General features: G+C 35.6%; 1 protein-coding gene and 1 pseudogene across 1 annotated transcript; one reads left to right on the top strand and one right to left on the bottom strand.

The window, feature by feature from the left end:
* Positions 1-7,967: 7,967 nt before the first annotated feature.
* On the bottom strand, positions 7,968-10,888 carry LOC111393242 (annotated as a pseudogene).
* Positions 10,889-18,795: 7,907 nt separating this feature from the next.
* On the top strand, positions 18,796-20,753 carry LOC111392229. The gene is made up of 6 exons (XM_023017518.1): positions 18,796-18,799; positions 18,899-19,214; positions 19,327-19,568; positions 19,759-20,122; positions 20,243-20,508; positions 20,566-20,753. Exons 1-6 carry the CDS (start codon positions 18,796-18,798, stop codon positions 20,751-20,753), a joined length of 1,380 nt encoding a protein of 459 aa, XP_022873286.1.
* The last annotated feature ends 2,266 nt before the right edge of the window (positions 20,754-23,019 follow it).

The raw sequence follows: 23,019 nt of genomic DNA, 5'->3' as shown, positions 1-23,019 counted from the left end.
CCAAACCTTTCAAAAATATGCACCGGAGGTTCAAATGGATGGAAACCATCCGTTTGATCATTTGTTGACCAAGAAAAGTAAATTTTGACCTATTTTGACTAAATTTGAAAGGGTAAAATGGTAACTTGATAATTACCATATTAAATAAATTGAAAAAAATCAAAAAAATAAAGAAAAAAATCAAAAAACTAAAAAAATAAAGAAAAGTTGTCTTCTCCACCCCCACCCACTCCACCCCACCCCTAAACCAGCCACCAGTAGGTCAACAACGTAAAAAAACCATTTTCTTACAAGAAATTTTCCATCTTCGTAATCAATCATTTTCTATGATGCGAACAATGTTTCCTATATTGAAAGTCGATTCCACTACCCAAATTTCATTATGCTTTTTGTCAGTGAAAATGGTCCAAATTCCAAATTAGCCCAAATCTCTTCCCTCATCCGCCCCGGATTTCTGCAGACAATGAGCCATTGGATCCAATTGGAAAAAAACAAACACCATAGCCGCTTTCTTTCTGACTGAACCCAAACCAAAGACTGCCGCCACCGACTGCCGATTTCTTTCTGACTAAACCCAAACCAAGGACTGCCGCCGCCGACTAGCAGATTTATTTCCAGACGTCGTCTAGGCTCCTTCCAGCATTTGAGGACTGAGGTAAATAGGATTTTTTATTTTATTTTTATTTGAGGACTGAACTAACTGGGCAGGAGCCAATGGGGTGGGGTGCGATGGCGTGGGGAGGTTGAAGAAAAAGGCGGCTGTTTAATTTCTATTTTTTGTTTTGGATGGGGTGGGGTAGGGTGCGTGCGGGTGGGGGTGGGGTGGGTGAAGAAGAAGATAAATAGTAATTTTTTATTTTATTTTTATGTTTTAGTTATTTATTTTAATTGTTTTATTATAGGGTTAAGTAACTTTTACCTTTTTACCCTTTTCAATTTATCAAAATAGGTCAATATTTACTTTTCTTGGTCAACTAACGGTCAAACAGACGGTTTCCATCCATTTGAACCTTCGGTGCATATTTTTGAGAGGTTTGGTACCTCCGGTGGCACAAACTAAAAGTTTGGGCAAAGTCTGCTAATGAACGAAAAGTTTGGTACCTCGACTGCAATTTTTCCTAATAGGCATTCGTGCGTGTTGAACTTGACACGTATGACATAAATAAAAATGAAAGGGGGAAAGGGAAAATTAATAACCTCACCTGGTTTTGTTCTTGATGAGAAAATGGCAGTTAGGCTGCTTCTTTTCACACTTGACCTTTTAATTATCCGAATCATCCACTTTATTTCTTTCTTCCTTGTGTCACTGTGTCTGGGCGTGAGAGAGAGAGAGAGAGAGAGAGTTTAGGAGGAATTTAGGGTTGAAGAGAGAATCCACCATCGTTGCCTGCTCCAGGCGCCGATCTGTACATTTGGGCTGAAAAGCTAGCCCATTCCATTACATATCCATAGGACATTTTTGGAGTGGAACATTATCAACTTTACCATATTTTAAAATAAAAAATTACTATTCATCTTCTTCTTCTTCACCCATCCCACCCCCACTCGCACGCACCCTATCCCACCCCACCCCATCCAAAACAAAAAACAGAAATTAAACAGCTGCCTTCTTCTTCAACCTCCCACCCCATCGCACCCTACCCCACTGGCTCCTGCCCAGTTAGCTCAATCCTCAAATAAAAATAAAAATAAAAATAAAAAACCCTATTTACCTCAGTCCTCAAATGCTGGAAGGAGCCTATACGACGTCAGGAAATAAATCTGCTAGTCGGTGGCGGCAGTCTTTGGTTTGGGTTCAGTCAGAAAGAAAGCGGCTATGGTGTTTATTTTTTTCCAATTGGATCCAATGGCTCATTGTCTGTAGAAATCCGGGGCGGATGAGGGAAGAGATTTGGGCTAATTTGGAATTTGGACCATTTTCACTGACAAAAAGCATAATGAAATTTGGGTAGTGGAATCGACTTTCAATATAGGAAACATTGTTCGCATCATAGAAAATGATTGATTACGAAGATGGAAAATTTCTTGTAAGAAAATGGTTTTCTTACATTGCTGGACCTACTGGTGGTTGGTTTAGGGGTGGGGGTGAAGAAGACAACCATTTTCTTTATTTTCTTAATTTTTTGATTTTTTTCTTTATTTTTTTGATTTTTTTTTCAATTTATTTAATATGGTAATTATCAAGTTACCATTTTACCCTTTCAAATTTAGTCAAAATAGGTCAAAATTTACTTTTGTTGGTCAACTAATGGTCAAATGGACGATTTCCATCCATTTGAACCTTCGGTGCATATTTTTGAAAGGTTTGGTACCTCCGGTAGCACAATCTAAAAGTTTGGGCAAAGTTTGCTAATAAATGAAAGGTTTGGTATCTCGGCTGCAATTTTCCCTTAACAAAATGTGTATAATTTCCAATGCCCTTTCTTGCTAGACCAGAAACGAGAGAATTGTAGATACAAATGGATCGCCCTTGTCAATTCCATTCGTCTTTATATATATAGCCCGTTTATTTTCCATTATTTGTCCATTAAAATGAAAAATATGATCTTTATTCATCAAATTAAGCCATCATATTTGACTTTCTATCTCTTGTGTGGGGTCCATAACGACTATATTTTTCATTATCATTTTTACATTAATGTATACCAAAATAGGCCATAGTCCCTCTTTAGTGAGAATTAAAATTAAATTTTTAGTAGATTTTAATAAAAGTTGATAAAATGTGTGATTGAAAAATTGTGAATCTAAATAACATTAATTATTGACTTTGACTCAAATTAAAATTAATATTTTAGTCAATACCAAACCGGGAATATAAGAAAAACGTAACTTAGAATTAAAAATGTAGTTTGTCCCTGAACTTTATGCATTGCTCGCAAATGGTCCTTGAACTTTAAGAGTGCATTTTGTTTGCATTTCTATTTTTTTCTTTCAGTTTTTAATATATTTTCTATTTTCTGTTTCAAGGGGTTGTTTTAAGATTGCAAAAAGTGTTTGATTTTGTCATTCTAAAAACTGTCAAATTAAAAATTAGAAAATGCGTTTAGTTTAAAAAAATTTAGAAATAGTTTTATGACTCTTTTCCAATTAAATTAATCTGATTATTTAGTGGAATATATCAATTTTATGCTAATATGTGATTAAAAAAAAACATAAAATTCAAAGTTGTGATAAAAAAATAAAAGAAATAAAAGAGAATCATTGTAAGTATATCTACAACAATCGTATCGAAATTATCTGTAGATAATAAATTGAAAGAGAGAAAATGATTAAGAGATGTATATTTGTATTTGGATAGATTGTGTGATTTTATTAGTTATTTTAATTTGAGAAATTTTTAAGTTCATTTTTCTTATTTTGAGTTTTTTGTCAACACTTAAAACGTTAAATAGTCATTTTGAATTTTATGTTGTAAAATTTTTCTTATTTTGAAAAACCAATTTTAAAAATAACATACTAAACACGTTATGAGTGTTTTAGAGAACTGAACATAACTCAAAACGACAAATTAAACGCACTCTAAATGGTCAAAAATTATTCAAACAACTTTGTTGAGTAAATCATGTTAGTGACTTCATTCATCCAGCCATTCTAGCTAACAAAAATGATAAGTCGGCAGATTGCTTAACACAATTTATTTTGGGATTGAGCTCCACGTACAGGAGCTCGGTTCATAGGGGCCTCACAGCCCCTCACTGTAGGGGTCAAGCCCCACATGCATTTAAGAAAAAAAAAGAAAAAAGTGGGGCCCGCTTCCGCTTCCACTTCCTCTCTAACCTGGCAAGGCTTATGAAGCAGGCCCCCTTACCTCCATCCTTTTCCTTTATTTTGACCCCCTCAGCATCTACCTTGACAAAAGATGGATATTAAAAAGAAAAAGAATATACCCAGTGAAAGGACCTTGAAATTAGGGACACTATGTACTTGTGGCAAATGAGAAAAGGAATCATGCTGCAATAACATAATAGTTAACATAATGTCTGGTCAAATTCTTCTCTTAAATGGCATTTTCTATTCATGAGATAGTATTCCCCAATCTTTTTTTGCATTGCATTGTTTTCATCAACCAACTGCAAACAATCATAGAACAAGTTTTTTTCTTGGGGAGATCAGTGTATATTTCTTACATGGAACAATCAGCATCGACAAATTTACGTCTCCTCTCTACAAAAATAAGTCAGTATTAATTTAAAGTCTTAGATGACTTAACTACAACAAAGTGCGTTAAGGTTATGAATAATGAATTCAAATTTTAGTACACCAAGTCATTCCGAAGAACACTGGCTCTCCGTCTTATCCGGCTACTAGCCTATGAATGTGTCTTTGTTAGAGAATCTGACATTGATTCGAAGTTATGCATGAATTTTACATAATAGATTAACAAATAAACATGGTGGAACTTTGCATTAAATAATTCATCACACCAAAAAAATTACAAACTAAAGAGAAATCACATTATCCCACTCTCTTTCCTAACTTTCTTGATCTTACCACTAAGCAGATCTTTGAGAAGAGCTGGAGGAAAAAGTGATTCAATTTCATTGGATAGATCAAGTAAAATTTGATCTTTTCTTGATCTCTTTGTAGATGGATGTGACTTGGGTTTTCTTGGAGCTGGTGGGCATTTTAATCGGATCTTATTATGCTCCGTTAAAGCTGTCGGAGTTTTACAGTATCCATCTCCTTCTTCCTCAACCTTGATTACTTCTCCTGGACATGATAATGCTTTAATCTTCAAAGAAAAAGCACTTTTCACTTCTTTTTCTTTTCCAAAGACTGCACTTTTCACTTGGTTTTCTTCTCTTGAAGCACCACTTTTCACAGGCTCGAGTTCTTGGAAAAAATTACAGTTCGTTGCCTGAAAATCTCGTTTGGAGAGAAACATATTCGATTTATTGGGCAAACCCATAAAGAAAAATGAAGATTCAAGAATGCTAAATACTGAAAATAAGAGGTTAGATGAGTAAAGTTTTGTAGGAATAAAACAAACTATAAGAAACGTGAAGAATGAAGAATAAGCCTAAGATAGGAAATTTTATATAAATAGAGTAAATGCTACGGTGTTGAAGGATGTAATCATCGAATAAGCAACTTTTTGATTATTTTAGTTGACTTTTTCTTCAGATTTTTAGCTTTTCCAATATCGTGGATGAGAGAGAAAGAGAGAAACTAGAGAGAGAGTGAAAGGGGTTGTGCTTTCAATCCTATTCTATACCTTGGTGAAGGATCCAATGCAAACAACAGTAACCCTTTTTAATTTGTGAGCTTTTACTTCTCTTTTCCTTTTTCTGTGTAACTCACACACACACACACACAACAGTCAGACATTAAACAAACAAATAAAATTTGTGCTTGTGATCACTTTTGAGTTTCATTCTTCTAACTCTGCTGCATCTATTCACATGCTGTTGGCTATTGAGATTGGGGGAGAAAGCATTTACAGCTTGCAGTTATCTGGTTTTTCATATTCCAAACTCATCATTCACAATGAAAGAAAGTATTTTGCATGCAAATAATTTCTGCTTGTGTTTTTTCTTCAAAAAACTGGGGGGAAAAAAATAAATCAATTACACCAGATTATCAGCATTTTTTATTTTTGGTCAGAGAGTGACTGATAATCTAAAATCTGATGTTCCAAAGACATTTAACGGACTTGTATTCAAGGCACGGGTAGTATTTATCAACAATATGTTCGATGTGCTGAATTCGACAGTATTGAGGAAGTAAAAACATTTAAAATCTCCTTTATTGTTCTGGATAGTTATATCAGAGCTAATAAATGAGTAATTCCGAGCAGAGAAACAGTAAAATTCTGATGCAATATGATCATAAGAATGAAGAAACATGAAAGCATAGGATACTTTTCAACTGGCAATATTAATGCATGCCCGATATAATAAGCCAACCACAAAACGATTAATTAATTATAATCAGATTATTTTGTCAATTAGTTCCCAAAACAAATGGATTGGTTGCCACCAATCCATTTACCTCCCCCCATTATTCAGATCCCCACCACTCCTCAAAAAATAGTAACTCTAGTTATTTAAATTTCAGACAATCCAACATATATCTGCACTGTATACACACGAGATGTCTACTGTGACTGGCATTGGATCATTTGCCTTCTTCTTCACATGGCCCACACTAGCTACACAAGGCATTTTAGTGTTCTATAGAGTGGGCAACATTGAATTATTCCCAAGGTTGATTTTAATGTACTTTTGGATTCTTGCTTTGAATTTAGCGGGATAGTGGGGGAAGGGAAGGGGTGGGGTGGGAGCGCGGGTCCCAGCTTACATGACCCGATTTCATGATGACTTGTATTGTTTTCTCGGACGGCACAACTCAAGCTGCAAATCTCTACATTAGAACCTAGAATAATTCGATTCTGGAGCCCGAGTCTAATGAACTATGAATTTCTTGTTGGACCATTGGTCCCGACGCATTTTGTTACCTAGGATGGTGGAGGTGGAGAGAATGGAGGGTTGGGAGCGTACATGTCCAAGTTTTGATATGACTATCTTGTCGTTTAGTATAGTATAACGCACGCTGCAAGTTTCTGCAATCAAGTTCAACACAACTCGATTATACAGTCACGTTGAATCCAAACAGTACTCTTTTTGCACTGACTATTCGAGCCCCACACATTTTGTTACCTTAAGGGGAGGGTGAAATTTGGATAAATATGAGAGTTACTAAAGTGGTGGAGCTCATTATTACAATCATCACAGTCTGAAGAGATGATGAACGATGAAATTTATGGCTAAGTAGAAACTTGATCACCATGATTTCTTGGTCTGCCATTTTCTCTAGGTTAATTTTAACATATGCTGATGAAATTAAGGCATAGTGGGTTCCATTTTTGTCTGTTTTCTTAAGTTGATTTGATTAATACAACAAATTAGATAAAATTGTCACTGTTCTTTTCTTTTTTTTCTTTTTCTTTTTTTTTTTCTTTTTGATATCTGTATCATGTTATGATAATGTGGGGCAAGAAGGTTTCGATTTAAAGTGCACACACTCTCATGGCACACGTATAATTGCACTCTCATGCTTAATCATTTTGTTCCCATTACAATATAATTAATCCTAATAAATTCCCAATATTATAATTGATTGAATCTATGGACTTTTGGATCAAAATTATAAGATCTTACCTTCAAATTTCACCATAAGTTGTCTGATTTAGTATTTCTCCTTACTTAAGGCTGACTTTGAATTATTCAGTTGTAATAATATTGCATTCCCATGACATATTCGTCATGTTGGATTGGTTTAGATGGAAAGAAAAAAATAAGTTCAAGTTTTATTGGTTAAAAGCAAAGTATCCCTCAATACTATGTACTAAACATGTCATTGTCCAAAACTATATTGATCTACACGCGCAAGAGAATGCATTTCAATATTTTCTAATACTACATACCAAAGACCAGTTTATATCAATTATTTATGAGGTCTACCTATGTAATTAATCTCAGGATCAAGGAGATTAATCTTAATATGGTCAAAATATAAAGCTCTCAGAATACAGCTCCTATGTTGTCATGCGGTTGCCTTAACTATCAGTGCTTCAAGTTTTCTTCCAATTAATTTTCCCAAAGGAAAATCTAAAAGAGAAGAAGGATGGAAAAGTTGGTTTAGCAAATTGCATTTCAAGAACAAATGCTTGTGCGAGGGAAGAAAAAAAAAAGGAGGAGAGTTCATTTTCAACCACACATTCTCCCAAACCAAAAAAAAAAAAAAAAGGAGAAGTCATTTTTCACGTTTCTACGTAATTTTTCTCCATTTTTAACCACATATTCTAAAACAAATAAAATCAGTTTCCAAAAATACTTCCGCCAGAGTATGAAGTTAATCTTACTCATTGTAGAATCAGGACATCTAGCACTATATATCAAACAAGTTTATTAGACGTGGCTCACCTAAGAAGAAGGAAATAACATGTTGAATTTCTCTGTAGATCAAAAAATTGCATCAGCATTAGTGGTATTTATAAAAATGAATTAGAATTGAAGGGCAAAAGAATGTACAATTTCTCCCAATAGACTAAAATTGAAAATTTGCTATTCAGCTCTTTGATATAGGAGTTAAAGTGAACCTGTAAGTAGGATTTATATATTAAAACAAAGCTTGTTACTCTTCCCACGTTGATACCAAAGAATCAGAAGCATTTGCGGTGTACAATGAAAGGTCCAGAGTCATCATATTCTGCTTTTGCAATCCATGTCTGCATTAAGAGTAAAGACATTCCCTAAATACATTAAATATGAGCATGTTTTCCAAAGCCAAAGAAGTAAATTTACTTAAAAGTAAGTTTTAAGCTTAGCCAAAATATGTTTAATGAGGCCTTTCCCTCGAAACGCTGTACAGATTAGACCAAAATTCTAAATTAAAACTGCATGCAACTCACCTGCTGGAAGGTGCTTAGGGATGCCAAAATAGAACCACCAATCCACACACTATATTTTCTTTCTGGTGGAGCTACCACTTTAATTTTCATGCTGCTGGGAGACAAAGCAGAAATTTCCTCAGTCATTCTGTCAGCAATACCCATGAACACGGTAGAACCACCACTCAGGACAACGCCCCCGTAAAGATCCTTCCTAATATCCACATCACACTTCATTATAGAGTTGTATATTGTTTCATGAATTCCTGAGCCTCCATTCCAATCATCGAAGGCTGGAAAAGAACTTCTGGACATCGGAAACGCTCAGCCCCAATAATGATCACTTGCCCATCAGGTAACTTATAACTCTTCTCGACAGAAGAGCTTATCTTGGCATTCTGTAACTCCTGCTCATAATCGAGAGCAACGTATGCAAGGTTTTCCTTCATGTCTCTCACAATTTCACGTTCTACTGTGGTGGTAAAGGAATAGCCACGCTCAGTTAAAATTTTCATGAGGTGATCGGTGAGGTCAAGACCAGCCAAGTCTAGACATAGGATAGCATGTGGTAGAGCATACCCCTCATAGATTGGAACAGTATGACTGATACCATCCCCAGAGTCCAAGACAATACCTGTAGCAAACATGCAGCATTTGTTTTAATCTGTATCTAGTGGACAATTGCTAAGCCACTTGACAGCATATTGACCTTCAATATACTTGGAAGTTATGTTTGTTAAAATGCACAATTTCTTTTCTCATTAATGGGATGTAATAATGAAGACACCCCCAAGTACTTACCAGTTGTACGACGACTTGCATATAGGGATAGAACAGCTTGAATGGCAACATACATGGCGGGACTGTTAAATGTCTCTAACATAATTTGCGTCATTTTCTCGCGATTAGCCTTAGGGTTGAGAGGAGCTTCAGTGAGTAGAATTGGATGCTCCTCTGGGCCACACAAAGTTCATTATAAAAGGTGTGGTGCCAAATTTTCTCCATGTCATCCCAATTGTTCACAATGCCATTCTCAATTGGATACTTCAGAGTTAGGATACCACGCTTTGACTGAGCTTCATCCCCAACATAAGCATCTTTCTGGCCCATGCTGACCATCTCGCCTGTGTGACGTGGGCAACCAATAATGCTAGGAAAAACTTGGAGCATCATCTCCAGCAAATCCAGCTGATCATAGGTAGCACATCAATATCTAAGTCAATGCAACACCAACAGAATGGAACTTAAAAATATCTTATTAAAATAATATTTGTGCTAAATAATTTAATTTTAAAAGTTAGGTTTGGTACCTTAACCATTCCTGTCCCATTGTCACAGACAAGAGTCTGAATATCCTCAGCTTCTGCCATCTTCTATCAACGACTGGAAAAAACCACCAGTGTCTAAATTAAATAGCATGATATTTATATAGAAAACGGATATAAGGGAAAGTAAGAACAGAACTTGTAGAATCTATTTTCTTCTAAAGCTTATTAAAGAATTTGCATAACTGTAAGCATTTGCAACATAATATTCAAAGACAGAGTTCGGTACCTGTGGTTGTGTGGCAGCATAATGGTTCTCTCAAGAGCTGAACAATTCTGTAATATAATACTACATGTCAACTATCGTCATTAAACCAAAATAAAGTGTGTTAATTATCTATATACATTCTTCTTACGTTCAAATATTCTCCTATATCTAAATTAAAAACACATTCGTGCTATTTCGGAGGCAAAGAATTGGAATCATGTCCCTGATAATAACACCAGAGATCATCAGAGAAGTGACAAAAATTGCAGATATTATCAACGGTATGGTCTATGAGAGGCAGATTAACAATTTTTCATTGTGGAAGAAGGAAAGAAATGCATGAGCAGCATGACAATAGAAGCAACAAATCCATGGAAGAATAACCTAAACCGAATCGCATTGATCAACAATAGGTGAGAGTATTTGGTGATCGACCGATTTCAAATGGCTATTAACTAAATTGAGATTTCTTCAGATAAAATTTATGCTCTGTTTTTCCATGTTAATGGCGTAACATATGGTTCACATTGATCAGCAACAGCATTCGGAAGAAAGATCAAATATTTATATTTACAGAAACCCCATTCTAGAATTATCTCAAATAGTATAAATTCAATAACTTAACGTCCACGTTACTGTTTGATTCAAAGAATAGATGAAAACAAGATCAAGAGGATAAATATAACAGACCTAGGTGGCGAACTGAAGCTTGGCTGTGCAGGAAGGTGGTTGGATTTGTGGAGGTAGTCGTCGCGGCCGGCCTCTGTCGCAGGAATTTCCAAAATTTGATAGAGACGAAACCGTAAAATGATTGAAACCTCAAATTTCAAATAAATAGGCATCAAATTCGCTTTCAAATGCGTCATGCCGATGACGGGCGCGCTTCTCGCTCTCTGAAATCTTCGCCGGCCACCCATTCTTTATATTGCTACTGTTTAAAATCAGATTTTCAAAGACGAGTGCGCTTAGATCATAGGTAGTGATTTCGATTCGCTCTTTCAAATATTCTCCTGGCACGAAGAGCTCTTTTGGAAGGCAGGAAAGATGGAAAGTACGACTTGCTTGTAATTTTGACAGATCAGTTAGGGAGCTCTTGAGCACCGATCAGTTTGGGGCACAACTTGCGGTTTAATCTGTCTGCAGCTTGAGGAACCAAGTTGTAGACTCCAAGATTTAGTCACTGTAAGGTGGATACCTTCAACGGATTAATTACGCCCATAGTCACTAAACTTTACAAAAGATCTTCAAGGGGTCACTGAATTTTAAAAATCATCTAAATGATCACTGAACTTTGCAAAAAAATTTTCAAAAGTCACTGAATTTTGAAAAAAAATTCCCAGAAATTACTGAACTTTCTAACCTCTAAACCACCTTAAAGCCATCACTTATGGACCACCAAAATCCACCCTCCGGCCACCTTGATCGCTAGATCGACATACCACTTTGAAGCCCTCGCTTCCCTCTTCGCAACCCACCCAAGCTCCGACCATAACACCAACCGATTTGGCCAGGAATTCAATCCAAAATGGGATGACCAAGCACAAAGATGACCGAAAGTTTAGAGTCACCACTTTTGAACCACCAAAACTCCACCTTCCGGCCACCTTGGCCGTCGGATCGACATACCACCTTGAAGCCCTCACTTCCCTCTTCGCAACCCACCCAATCTTCTGTTATAACACCAACTGATGCAGTCAGAAATTCAAGCCAAAATGGGTAGCCGGAAGTACAAAAAATTGCCGGAATCTTCATTTTTTAATGTTCCAGGCTGTCCATTTTGGCTTGGATTTTCAACCGCATTGGTTAGTGTTATGGCCGGAGCTTGGGTGGGTTACGAAGAGAGAAGTGAGGGCTTCAAAGTGGTATGTCGGTCCGACGGCCAAGGTGGCCGAAGGGTAGAGTTTTGGTGGTCCAAAAGTGGTGACTCTTAACACTTTCGGCCATTTTTTGTGCTTGGTCATCCCATTTTGTCTTGAATTTTCGACCAAATCGGTTGGTGTTATGGCCAGAGTTTGTGTGAGTTGCGAAGAGGGAAGCGAGGGCTTCAAGGTGGTATGTCGGTTCAGTGGCCAAGGTGGCCGAAGGGTGGATTTTGATGGTCCATAAATGGTGGCTTTAAGGTGGTTTAGGGGTTAGAAAGTTCAGTGATTTTTTGATAACTTTTTGCAAAATTCAGTGTCATTTAGGTGATTTTTAAAATTCAGTAACTTCTGGGAAACTTTTTGCAAAGTTCAATGACCATTTAGGTGATTTTTAAAGTTCAATGACCCCTTAAAAACCTTTTGCAAAGTTCAATGACTATTGACATAATTAACTCATTTTCAACCACACATTTCAGAAACTTCTATCACAATCTACTAAAAAAATCTAATTTTAATTACCACCAAACACCATCGTAACACATTATAAGTTTATTGCATTAATAGTCCTCAAATTTGTCTTTACTTGACCTTCGTTTTATAAGGCATATTTTTCTCCAAATTCATTTTCAAAAATACATTTCATTGAATTCACAAATTTTTATAACTTTTTAATTATATATTTTATCAATTTTTTATTAACATCTATTGAAAATCTAACTTTTAGCTAAGTTAAACTAAGACTAACTTTTGTTTAATAAAACTTTAAAGAGGCGTTTGGGAGTAATTTTTCACAAAAAAAAAAATTGATTTTTTTACCGTTGTTTTACTATTCCAGCCGTAAAGTTTGACTTCTTCTCTCACAGGTGACCCCCACTTTTCTCCTAACGATCAAAAAATCAATTATCAAAATCACTCCCAAACGGAGCCTAAATATTAATTTTAATTACACTTGCCATAGGATCATACCTCTTATCAATGAGTAAAACTATTTAGTCATTTACCTAACATCACATAGAACTGAGATTATAACCTCAATAAAATTAAATAGCATTATTCTTTATCAACTACAAACTTTATCAACTTTAACTAAAATATACTATTTTTTGTCAAACGCCCCTAATTGAAAAGGTAAATTGCAATTACAACTCTAAACCTTTAACACATTTCACTATCTTGTTCTCAACCATTTTTTCTTTTTGACAAACTCAACATCAACCCTTAATTAATTGACTGTGCTACTGCTACATATACACAATGATTTACATAATTGTTTGCATACAGGCACATGTTTGACCCACATTCTTTCAAAAAAATATGTTAAACAGTAATTTGATATTATTTCAACCACATGTTATTCAATAAAATAATATTACATATAAATTTCAAACTTTTTCTTATTTTTTAAATACACATTTTTCATCAATAGAGTATTAAAAAATACATGCTTATGAAAATAATATGGCTCAAACAAGGGCCAAATAATGTGGTGAGATGTGATTGAATTTGAATTTCTTCCATCAAATTAAAAGAAAAAACTCAATCGGAATTTCTTCAACCAAATTTTAAAAATAATAATAATAAATAAATACTTTTTTTGACACATTATCTATATGTAAACCATTATATAATTTCATTCTGTATAAATAACAATATTCTTAATTAATTAATATGATTCATTATCACGAATGGTTTTCATCTCAAAATCTTGTTAAAGTTGTATAATTAAAAAGACAAATTTACCCTTTTAATTTTAATAAACAAATTAAGAGCATGTTTGGTCTTCATTTTTTAATGAAAAATGCATTTTGAAATAGTATTTTGACGGATAATGTGTGATTAAAAATAACATAAGAAAATTATAAAACAACGAATAATATACACGCTCCCAACATCACTTTTTTGTCGCTGGAATTTGTCTAATACTACTATGGACAGTACTATATGTACAACAATGATTACATAATCTTTTATATAATGTCACCTGACACTCTATCATTTATCAATTTAAAACACAATCAATTTTTTATCCAATATTTTCCCTATGCATCATTTCGACAACTTCTTCTACCATTTTTTCTGAACAAATAGCAAAATCCTAATACTATAGCTTTGTTTGAGCCCCATTTACTGGGAAAGTATATTTTTAGATAATAATAGATAGAAAGAACGTTTGTAAAGAATCTTATTAAAATCAAGAAATATAGGTTTGTCTATCATTCACACCGGAATAAATAGATTTTTTGAAAAACCTTTCAATGGAAGAAGACCTCCTAGAAATAAGATACGTAGAGTTCCTCACATAGATAACTCAAATGGCCAATATTAAACAAGTCCTTCACTTTTTTGTAGGACAATGGGACACTAGTATACCAATCAATATTAAACGACATGGGAGACGTATAATCGAGGTTCATTTGGAGTACATATGAGATAGTACTAGAATAGTGATTATGTTCAAAACATATATTTTTTTTTACACCACTTTTTAATTGCATTGAATCTTTGCTTATTATTGTACTTATATTCTCATCCTTTTTTGGGTCTTATCACCGATCTTCTATTAATTAGTACATTCAGTATTTGATGATCGTTTATCTCCGAATATTTTGCTTAACTTATTTTGAAATGAGGAGATTCTGTCACACTTTTACACTTATTATTTTTTGTTATTGAAACTTATAAGTGGCCATATGTACAATACAAAAAATATTTCCTGTTTCAACATTCATGTTCTCAAAAAGTATTTACTTGAATAAGTAACTAGCATGGAACAACTGATGTGATCCAGGAAGCACAAGTACCAAAGTCAAGTCCAGAGTCAAGCCCGAGAAAAGATCCGTTGATATTCGAGGGGCCGATGATGCGATCGAGGGCCAAGCACGTGAAAGAGGCGATGGGATTGCTTGTCAAAGCAACGGTTGATGAAACAATGTTCGAGATGCAAAATGGAGCAAATTTCATGTTGGGGATGAAAATCGAAGAGTATTGGATCAACGTGTTTAAAGCTGAAGAAGACGGAGCTGGAGCATTAAACCATGCGGCCGCATAGGTCTAAAGTCCTGCGGTTGCATACACCCAGTAGAAGTTCCAAAGTCGCAGACCAATTGCACATGTGACGGCATATTCTAAAGCTATGCGGTTGCATAGGCCAAGTCCGCGGTGAATTTTTCCAAATTTCGCGTTTTTTCCTTATTTTAATAGAATTTCATTATTAGTAGATTTTTACCATAATTAGGCTATTGTGGACGAATTTTGCATTATTCTTAGATAATTTTTCTAGTTTACTTAGGTTCTCTAGAATAGTATAAATACTTTATTCTTTATTGTAAAATATTACAACACTCATATTATTGAATATTATTCATTAGACATTAATTACTTTCTCTCGTTCTTCGTTGAACAACTTGTGAACTTATCAAGATTAATCTTGTGGCGTTCAAATCAACCGGGTGTGATTCATTTAAACTGCGTAATCAACATGTCCGCATATTGTCGGCGATTCGGGTTGTTTGATTCCAATTTATTGGGTTTAATCCAAAACCTTGTCTTTGACTTTCTTGGGTTTGATTCTCAAATTGTTGTGGGCTTGGTAGTGATCGCGCTACGCGTGTTCACATCAGTTGGTATCAGAGCTTAGGTTCCAATTCAAGGTTATATCCCTTTTAAATTCTTCTTGAATCTTTGTTTCTAGTTTTTCTTCATTCTTCGCGTTCTTCTGTCCAGTAAAATTCTTGAGTCTTTGATCCAAATTCTTTTCGTCTAAAACTTCAAAAAAAAATTTGGGCTCATTTAGAATCCAAAACAACTTCTGTTTCTTTCGTTGGTATCGTAGTTAAAGTCCGGGTCCAAAAAAATCGTACTATTCATCGTACAATAGCAGAAAAAAATTCGAAAAAGTACTGTTCACGTCTACTGTTCAATTTTTTTATTTATTTGCAAATTAGTCCCTTGTTTTCTTAATTTGTCTTTCTTAGTCCAAATCAATTTCAGAACCACTTTCTTGAATTTCAAAACTTCAAAATTCGAGTCCTTCTTTGTTTTGTAATCTCACTCACATCCGGTTTGGGTTTCACGAGACTAATTCCTTGGTTGAGTTCCAATTTGTTTTTTGAAAAACGTAGTGCAAGCAACAAGCGGTAAAAGAAAGAGTGGTAAGATCAATTGAGGGTAAAAGCCAAATTGAGTGAATTCCGAGTGAACTTGGTGAGGCAGAAAAAAGTTAGATTATAGGATGTCTAACATGGAAGGAACACATTTTGGTAGGAACAATGATCAACTTAACATGATGGCTGAATCGATACTGTGGATGGAAAGGATAATGGGGGACGTGAGGGATCAGTTGGATCGACAGGATGTGCGGTTAGATAGGCCTAATCCAATGTCTGCTAATCCTCGACGGGGAGCCAATAATGCACAGTGGAATGGGAGGCGGAAAGTTAGGTTAGATGATCAGGGTGACTTTGAGGCTGATAGTGGATTTGATGAGGATCCACTTGTGGATGCGGAGGTTGGAAGAGTTAGGAATAGAGGCGTTAGGCAAGGTGTGAGAGGTAGGAATCTTGGTGGAGACGAGTTGGATGGTAGTTTGGAAAATATTAAAATGATCATTCCTTCTTTCAAAGGGAGGAGTGATCCGAAGGCGTACTTAGAGTGGGAGAAGAAGATTAAGTTGATATTCGATTGCCACAATTACTCGAGGGAGAAAAAGGTGAAAATTGCGGTTCTTGAGTTCTCCAACTATGCAATAACTTGGTGGGATCAAGTGGTAACGATGAGGCGGAGGATTGGGGCACAACCTATAAATACTTGGAAGGAGTTGAAGATGTTAATGCGGAAACGGTTTGTACCTAATCACTATTACCGGGAGCTTCATCAACGGTTACAAAATCTATATCAAGGCGCTAGGAGCGTAGAGGATTACCATAAGGAGATGAAGATGCTTATGATTAGGGCGAAGGTGGAAGAGGATAGGGAAGCCACTATGGCTCCATTTTTTAGGGGGTTGAATAGGGACATTGCCAATGTAGTGGAATTGTAACATTATGTGGAGATTGAAGACATGCTATATGTGGCCATGAAGGTGGAAAATCAATTGAAACGAAAGGGGACAACAAGGTATCAAAGTGGAACTTCGGTTTCTAATCCTTCTTGGAAGCCGAGGTAGGAAAATAATAAAGGAGATGGAGCTAATGCAAGAGCAAGACCGGAGGTACCGGGAGGAAAGGAGGAAGGAGCTAGCAAGACTACACCACAGGTAGAAACCCAGCCATCAACGAATCGGGACGTCAAGTGTTTTCGTTGCTTGAGAGTTGGACACATTGCTTCACAATGTCCAAATAAAAGAACCATGATTTTGCGAGACAACGGGGAAGTGGAGACCGAGAGTGAAGGTGATTATGAAGACATGCCGGAGTTGGAGGACATTGACGAGGAAAACACCACGGAGCATGCAGTTGGGGAGTTGTTGGTCATGAGGCGAGCACTTAGCGCTCAAATCAAGGCGGATGACCTGGAGCAGCAACGGAAAAATATATTCCACACACGATGTCACGTCAATGGGAAGGTATGCAGTGTAATAATTGATGGTGGAAGTTGTACAAACGTTGCTCGCACTAATGTAGTGGAAAAATTGGGATTAACACTATTAAAACATCCTAGACCCTATAGGTTACAATGGTTAAATGAATGTGGGAAGGTTAAGGTGACAAAAGGGTGTTGATTAATTTTTCTATTGGGAAGTATCATGATGAGGTGTTATGTGATGTTGTACCTATGCATGCGAGGTATATTTTGTTGGGGCGACCTTAGCAATATGATAGGAAAACAATGCATGATGGGTATAAAAATAAATATAGTTTTGTGAAAGAGGGAACGTCTATCACTCTTGCGTCATTAACACCGGCACAAGTGTATGAGGACCAAATCAAATTGAAAAATGAGGAAGAAAAGAGAGTGAGAGAGTTAGAGAAAAAGAGAGAAAATAGTGAGGTGACCGGTGAGGAAGAAAAAAGAGCGGGGTCACATGAGAGAAAAGAAAGAGAGTCTTCCGAGAGGAGAGAAAAGCCGAAAGTTAATTTCTTTGCAAAAGGGAGTGAATTGAAAAAGGCAATAGTGGAGAGACAACCAATGATTCTTTTGATATATAAGTAATCACTCCTTAATTTTGAGAAGTCTAACACATCCCTCCCTAGTTTGGCTACTTTTTTATTGCAGGAATTTGACGATGTGTTTTCGGAAGACGTGCCTAGTGGATTGCCACCCATTAGGAGGATCGAACATCAAATTGATTTCATACCTGGAGCTGTAATTCCAAACTGACCAGCTTATCGAAGTAATCTGGAGGAGACAAAGGAGCTTCAAAGGTAAGTGGAGGAGTTGATGAGCAAGGGTTATGTAAGGGAGAGTATGAGTCCATGTGTCGTACCCGTATTGATGGTGTCAAAGAAAGATGGAATTTGGAGGATGTGCGTGGATTGCCGAGCTATCAACAACATTACAGTAAAATATCGTCACCCAATTCCTAGGTTAGATAACATGTTAGATGAATTATACGGTGCTTACATCTTTTCTAAAATTGACCTTAAGAGCGGGTATTATCAAATTCGTATGCGGGAGGGTGATGAATGGAAAATAGCATTTAAGACGAAATATGGGCTGTATGAATGGCTAGTTATGCCTTTTGGCCTCACAAATGCACCAAGCACGTTATGCGATTAATAAACTATGTTTTGCGTGCTTTCATTGGAAAATTTGTTGTAGTTTACTTTGATGACATTCTAATCTATAGCAAGGACCTAGGAGAGCATTTGGAACATCTTAAATGTGTGCTTGTGGTTTTAAGAAACAAACGACTTTATTCTAATTTCAAAAAGTGCACATTTTGCACGAATAGAATCATATTTTTAGAATTTGTGGTGAGTGCTAATGGGGTTGAAGTCGATGAGGAAAAGGTAAAAGCTATTAAAGATTGATCAACACCTAAAAACATAATCAAGGTTAGGAGTTTTCATGGGTTAGCTAGTTTTTATAGGCGATTTGTTAGGGATTTTAGCACACTTGCCACACTACTAACTGAAATTGTCAAAAAAAGCGTTGGGTTTCAATGATGTAGAACAAGAACATGCATTTAACACCATCAAAGAATGTTTATGTAAAGCACATGTTTTAGCACTTCCTAATTTTGACAAAACTTTCGAGATTGAGTGTGATGTATCAGGAATAGGTATTGAAGCAGTTTTGATGCAGGAAAAGAGGCCGATAGCATACTTTAACGAGAAACTAAGTGGGGCAGCTCTTAACTATCCTACTTATGATAAGGAGCTTTATTCTCTAGTTCGAGTTTTGGAGACATGGCAACACTACCTATGGCCAAAGGAGTTTGTTATTCACACCGACCATAAATCATTGAAAACATTTGCTGGGTCAAGGTAAGTTGAACAAACAACATGCACGTTGGATGGAATTCATAGAGACTTTTTCATATGTCATTCGATACAAACAAGGTAAGTAAAATATAGTAGCCGATGCATTGTCGTGAAGGTATGTGCTTCTCACTTCTTTAAGTGCGAAATTATTTGGTTTTGAGTATGTTAAGGACATGTATGAAAACGATCTTGATTTTTCTAGCGTCTACAATTCATGTAATAAGGGGGCTATTGACAAGTTCTTTAAGCATAAGGGGTATTTGTTTCGAGAAAATAAATTATGTGTTCTTAATTGCTCAATGCGTGAATTGTTGGTTAGGGAGGCACATAGTGGGGGTTTAATGGGCCACTTTGGGGGTAGCAAAGACTTTAGACATTTTAAATGAACACTTTTATTGGCCTAAAATGAAGATTGACGTAGAACGAATTTGTAGTCATTGAATAACTTGTAAGAAGACTAAATCAAAGGTTTTGCCCCATGGACTTTATACACCTTTATCGGTACCTAGCGAACCTTAGGTTGACATTTCAATGAATTTTGTGTTAGGTTTGGTGGGACTAAAAATGGGCATGATTCAATTTTGTGTGGCGGATAGGTTTAGTAAAATGACACACTTTATACCATGTCACAAAACCGATGATGCCACTAACATTGCGGACTTGTTTTTCAAAGAAGTAGTGCGTTTGCATGGTGTTCCCAAAAGTATTGTGTCCGATAGGGATGTTAAGTTTCTTAGTCACTTTTGGCGGGTCTTGTGGAATAAGTTAAGCACGAAATTATTATTTTCTACAATTTGCCACCTACAAATCGATGGTCAAACTGAAGTAGTGAATAGAACAATGACACAACTATTGTGCATTGTGGTTAACAAAAATCTTAAGAATTGGGAAGAATGTTTGCCTTTCATTGAGTTTGCATATAATAGGGCCACGCATTCTACTACGTCGTTTTCACCATTTGAAATTGTTTATGGTTTTAATCCTTTAACACCTATGGATTTAATACATTTGCCTGTGAATGAATGAGGTAGCTTGGATGAGAAAAAGAAAGCTGAATTGGTGAAAACACTCCATGAAAAGGTAAGGGAACAAATAGAGAGGAAGAACAATCAACGCACAACACAAGCAAACAAAGGTCGGAAATATGTCACTTTCGAATCAGGAGATTGGGTTTGGGTGTATTTCAGAAAAGAGCGATTCCCAGAGCAAAGAAAATCAAAGTTATTGCCACGAGGAGATGGACCGTTCCAAGTGATTGAGAAGATCAACGACAACACTTATAAGATATATCTTTCAGGTGAGTATAGTGTTTATGCAACTTTCAATGTTTCTGACTTATCTCTTTTCGATGTAGGTGCAAATTCGAGGTCAAATCTTTTCGAAGAGGGAGGGGATGACGTGATCCAGGAAGCACAAGTACCAAAGTCAAGTCCAGAGTTGAGCTCGAGGAAAGATCCGTTGATAATCGAGGGGCCGATGACGCGATCGAGGGCCAAGCGCGTGAAAGAGGCGATGAGACTGCTCGTCAAAGCAACCGGTTGATGAAGCAATGTTCGAGATGCAAAATGGAGTAAGTTTCGTGTTGGGGATGAAGTTCGAAGAGTATTGGATCAACATATTTAAAGCTTAAGAAAACGGAGCTGGAGCATTAAACCATGCGGCCGCACAGGTCTAAAGTCCCGCGGTCGCATATACCCAGCAGAAGTCCCAAAGTCGCAGACCAATTGCACTATGCGACCGCGTGCTCTAAAGCTATGCGGCTGCATAGGCAAATTCCGAGGCGAATTTTTCCAAATTTCGCCTTTTTTTCCTTATTTTAATAGAATTTCGTTATTAGTAGATTTTTACCATATTAGGCTATTGTGAACGAATTTTGTATTATTCTTAGATATTTTTCCTAGTTTACTTAGGTTCTCTAGAATAATATAAATACTTTATTCCTTATTGTAAAACATTACAACTCTTATATTATTGAATATTATTCGTGAGGCATTAATTGCTTTCTCTCGTTCTTCGTTGAACAGCTTGTGAACTTATCAAGATTAATCTTGTGATGTTCAAATCAACCGGGTGAGATTCATTTAAATTGTGTAATCAAGAGGTCCGTATATTGTCGGCGATTCGAGTTGCTTGGTTCCAGTTTATTGGGTTTAATCCAAAATCTTGTCTTTGATTTTCTTGGGTTTGATTCTCAATTTGTTGTTGGTTTGGTAGTGATCGTGCTACGCGGGTTCGCATCAACAACTTTTTCAAATCAGTTCTCTCTAACATGGTTCGTCGTTTATCGATTAAGAAGACGTTTGTGCTTGACTATCTATTTAGAATTTACTTTATTCATAAAATTGATTTTTGACAATATAAATACTTGTGTCGCAATGTACATAAAAAATTGTACACATATCATACACTTCAAATATTACTTGCAAACTCAAAACTTGTGTTATAATGCCTTAGTTAGCACGAAATCCACGTAATGTACATTAAATTTTATACATATTACATACACCCAAATATTATGTGCAAATTCAAAACTCGTATGATAACACTTAGTTAGCACGTAGTGTGCCTTGATAGTAGGATGGACGCGGTTCGATTTGGACGGTTTGTGCTATATTTTCAACTCAAACCATTTTTAGCGGTTTGAAATTTTTTCAAACCAAATCAAACCATTTTATTTTTCAAACCAAATCAAACCAAAACATAATTTACGGTTTGATTCGGTTTTAATTCGCGGTTTGCCTTTCGACATTATAATAATGTATTGAACATAGTTAAATATAAGTGTAAACGAGAACTAATAATGTTAAATATTAAATTACATTCATATTTACTATGGAACACATAAATAAATTATTTTCAAAATTGATTGCTAAAAGATGTTAATAGAACGAATACATATTTCTTCATTTTTACTTACTCTTTCTTGTTTGACATTCACATTGTTATATAACGGTTGGTAAATATAGAGTTACATTCTATTATTATAGTTTAGTTAAAACTCTTTTTTATTTTTCTAATGAGATGTAAAGTAAAAGGTAGTAGTACTAGTTAGAGAACTTTAACATTTTTCATACAATCAATACGCTTCGTCATTCGTTCTTTTCAAATAAAAAACAAGTTCATTAATTATCTAAGCACACAAACAATCATTTTTCTATCTAAACTACAACTTACAAATGTATAATAAGTTAAAAAAAAATTAAAGAAAGAACAAAGAAAAATGGCTTAAATAAAAATCTAAGACTTATCGAAAGAGAAGAGAGAAAGAGGCGATTCAAGAAAATATTAGTAGACTAACAGGTAAAGGCGACTGGTGATTCGTTCAGCGGTGGTAGACAAGCGTCAAATGTTAGGAAAATAAGAGCTTATGTTAGGGTTTCTGAAACTTTGGACGTGATTTACTGATGTGGTTTTATTAAGGCCCCGTTTGATATACATTAATGAAAAAATGAGAATGAAAAATATAGTAGAGATAGAAAATCAAATATGGTGATTTGATGTGATGGATAACGGTCATATTTTTCATTTTAATGAGCAAATAATGTGAATCAAACGGGGGCTAAATTATGATTTGGATTGCTAAATTTTTTTTTTCATTTCATGTGATTTTGGAATAATTTTAGTTTAGTTTAGATATCAAGCGATGACATGTGTCGTGAACCTATTAAATCATATGTCAATAATGATGAACCTAATTTACTTTCTATGATTATTTCAATAAGTTAGTTGTAATTTGTATTGTTAAATTGGTTTTTTATTTTGAAAAGTGAAAACTGTAAGATTTTTAAGATAATAAAATTATTTTTTT

Source organism: Olea europaea, chromosome 4 (genome assembly GCF_002742605.1).
Source record: "Olea europaea var. sylvestris chromosome 4, O_europaea_v1, whole genome shotgun sequence".
Classification (NCBI taxonomy): Eukaryota; Viridiplantae; Streptophyta; class Magnoliopsida; order Lamiales; family Oleaceae; genus Olea; species Olea europaea.
This window is presented reverse-complemented; position numbering and strand designations above follow the sequence as displayed.

What these genes read in the sequence shown, in the direction of transcription:
- LOC111392229 (XM_023017518.1), top strand. An exon ending in TTTAATGGGCCACTTTGGGG is followed by an intron (nt 19,569 to 19,758) that starts GTAGCAAAGACT and finishes ATTTTGTGTTAG; the next exon opens with GTTTGGTGGGACTAAAAATG. An exon ending in GAATGTTTGCCTTTCATTGA is followed by an intron (nt 20,123 to 20,242) that starts GTTTGCATATAA and finishes TGAATGAGGTAG; the next exon opens with CTTGGATGAGAAAAAGAAAG.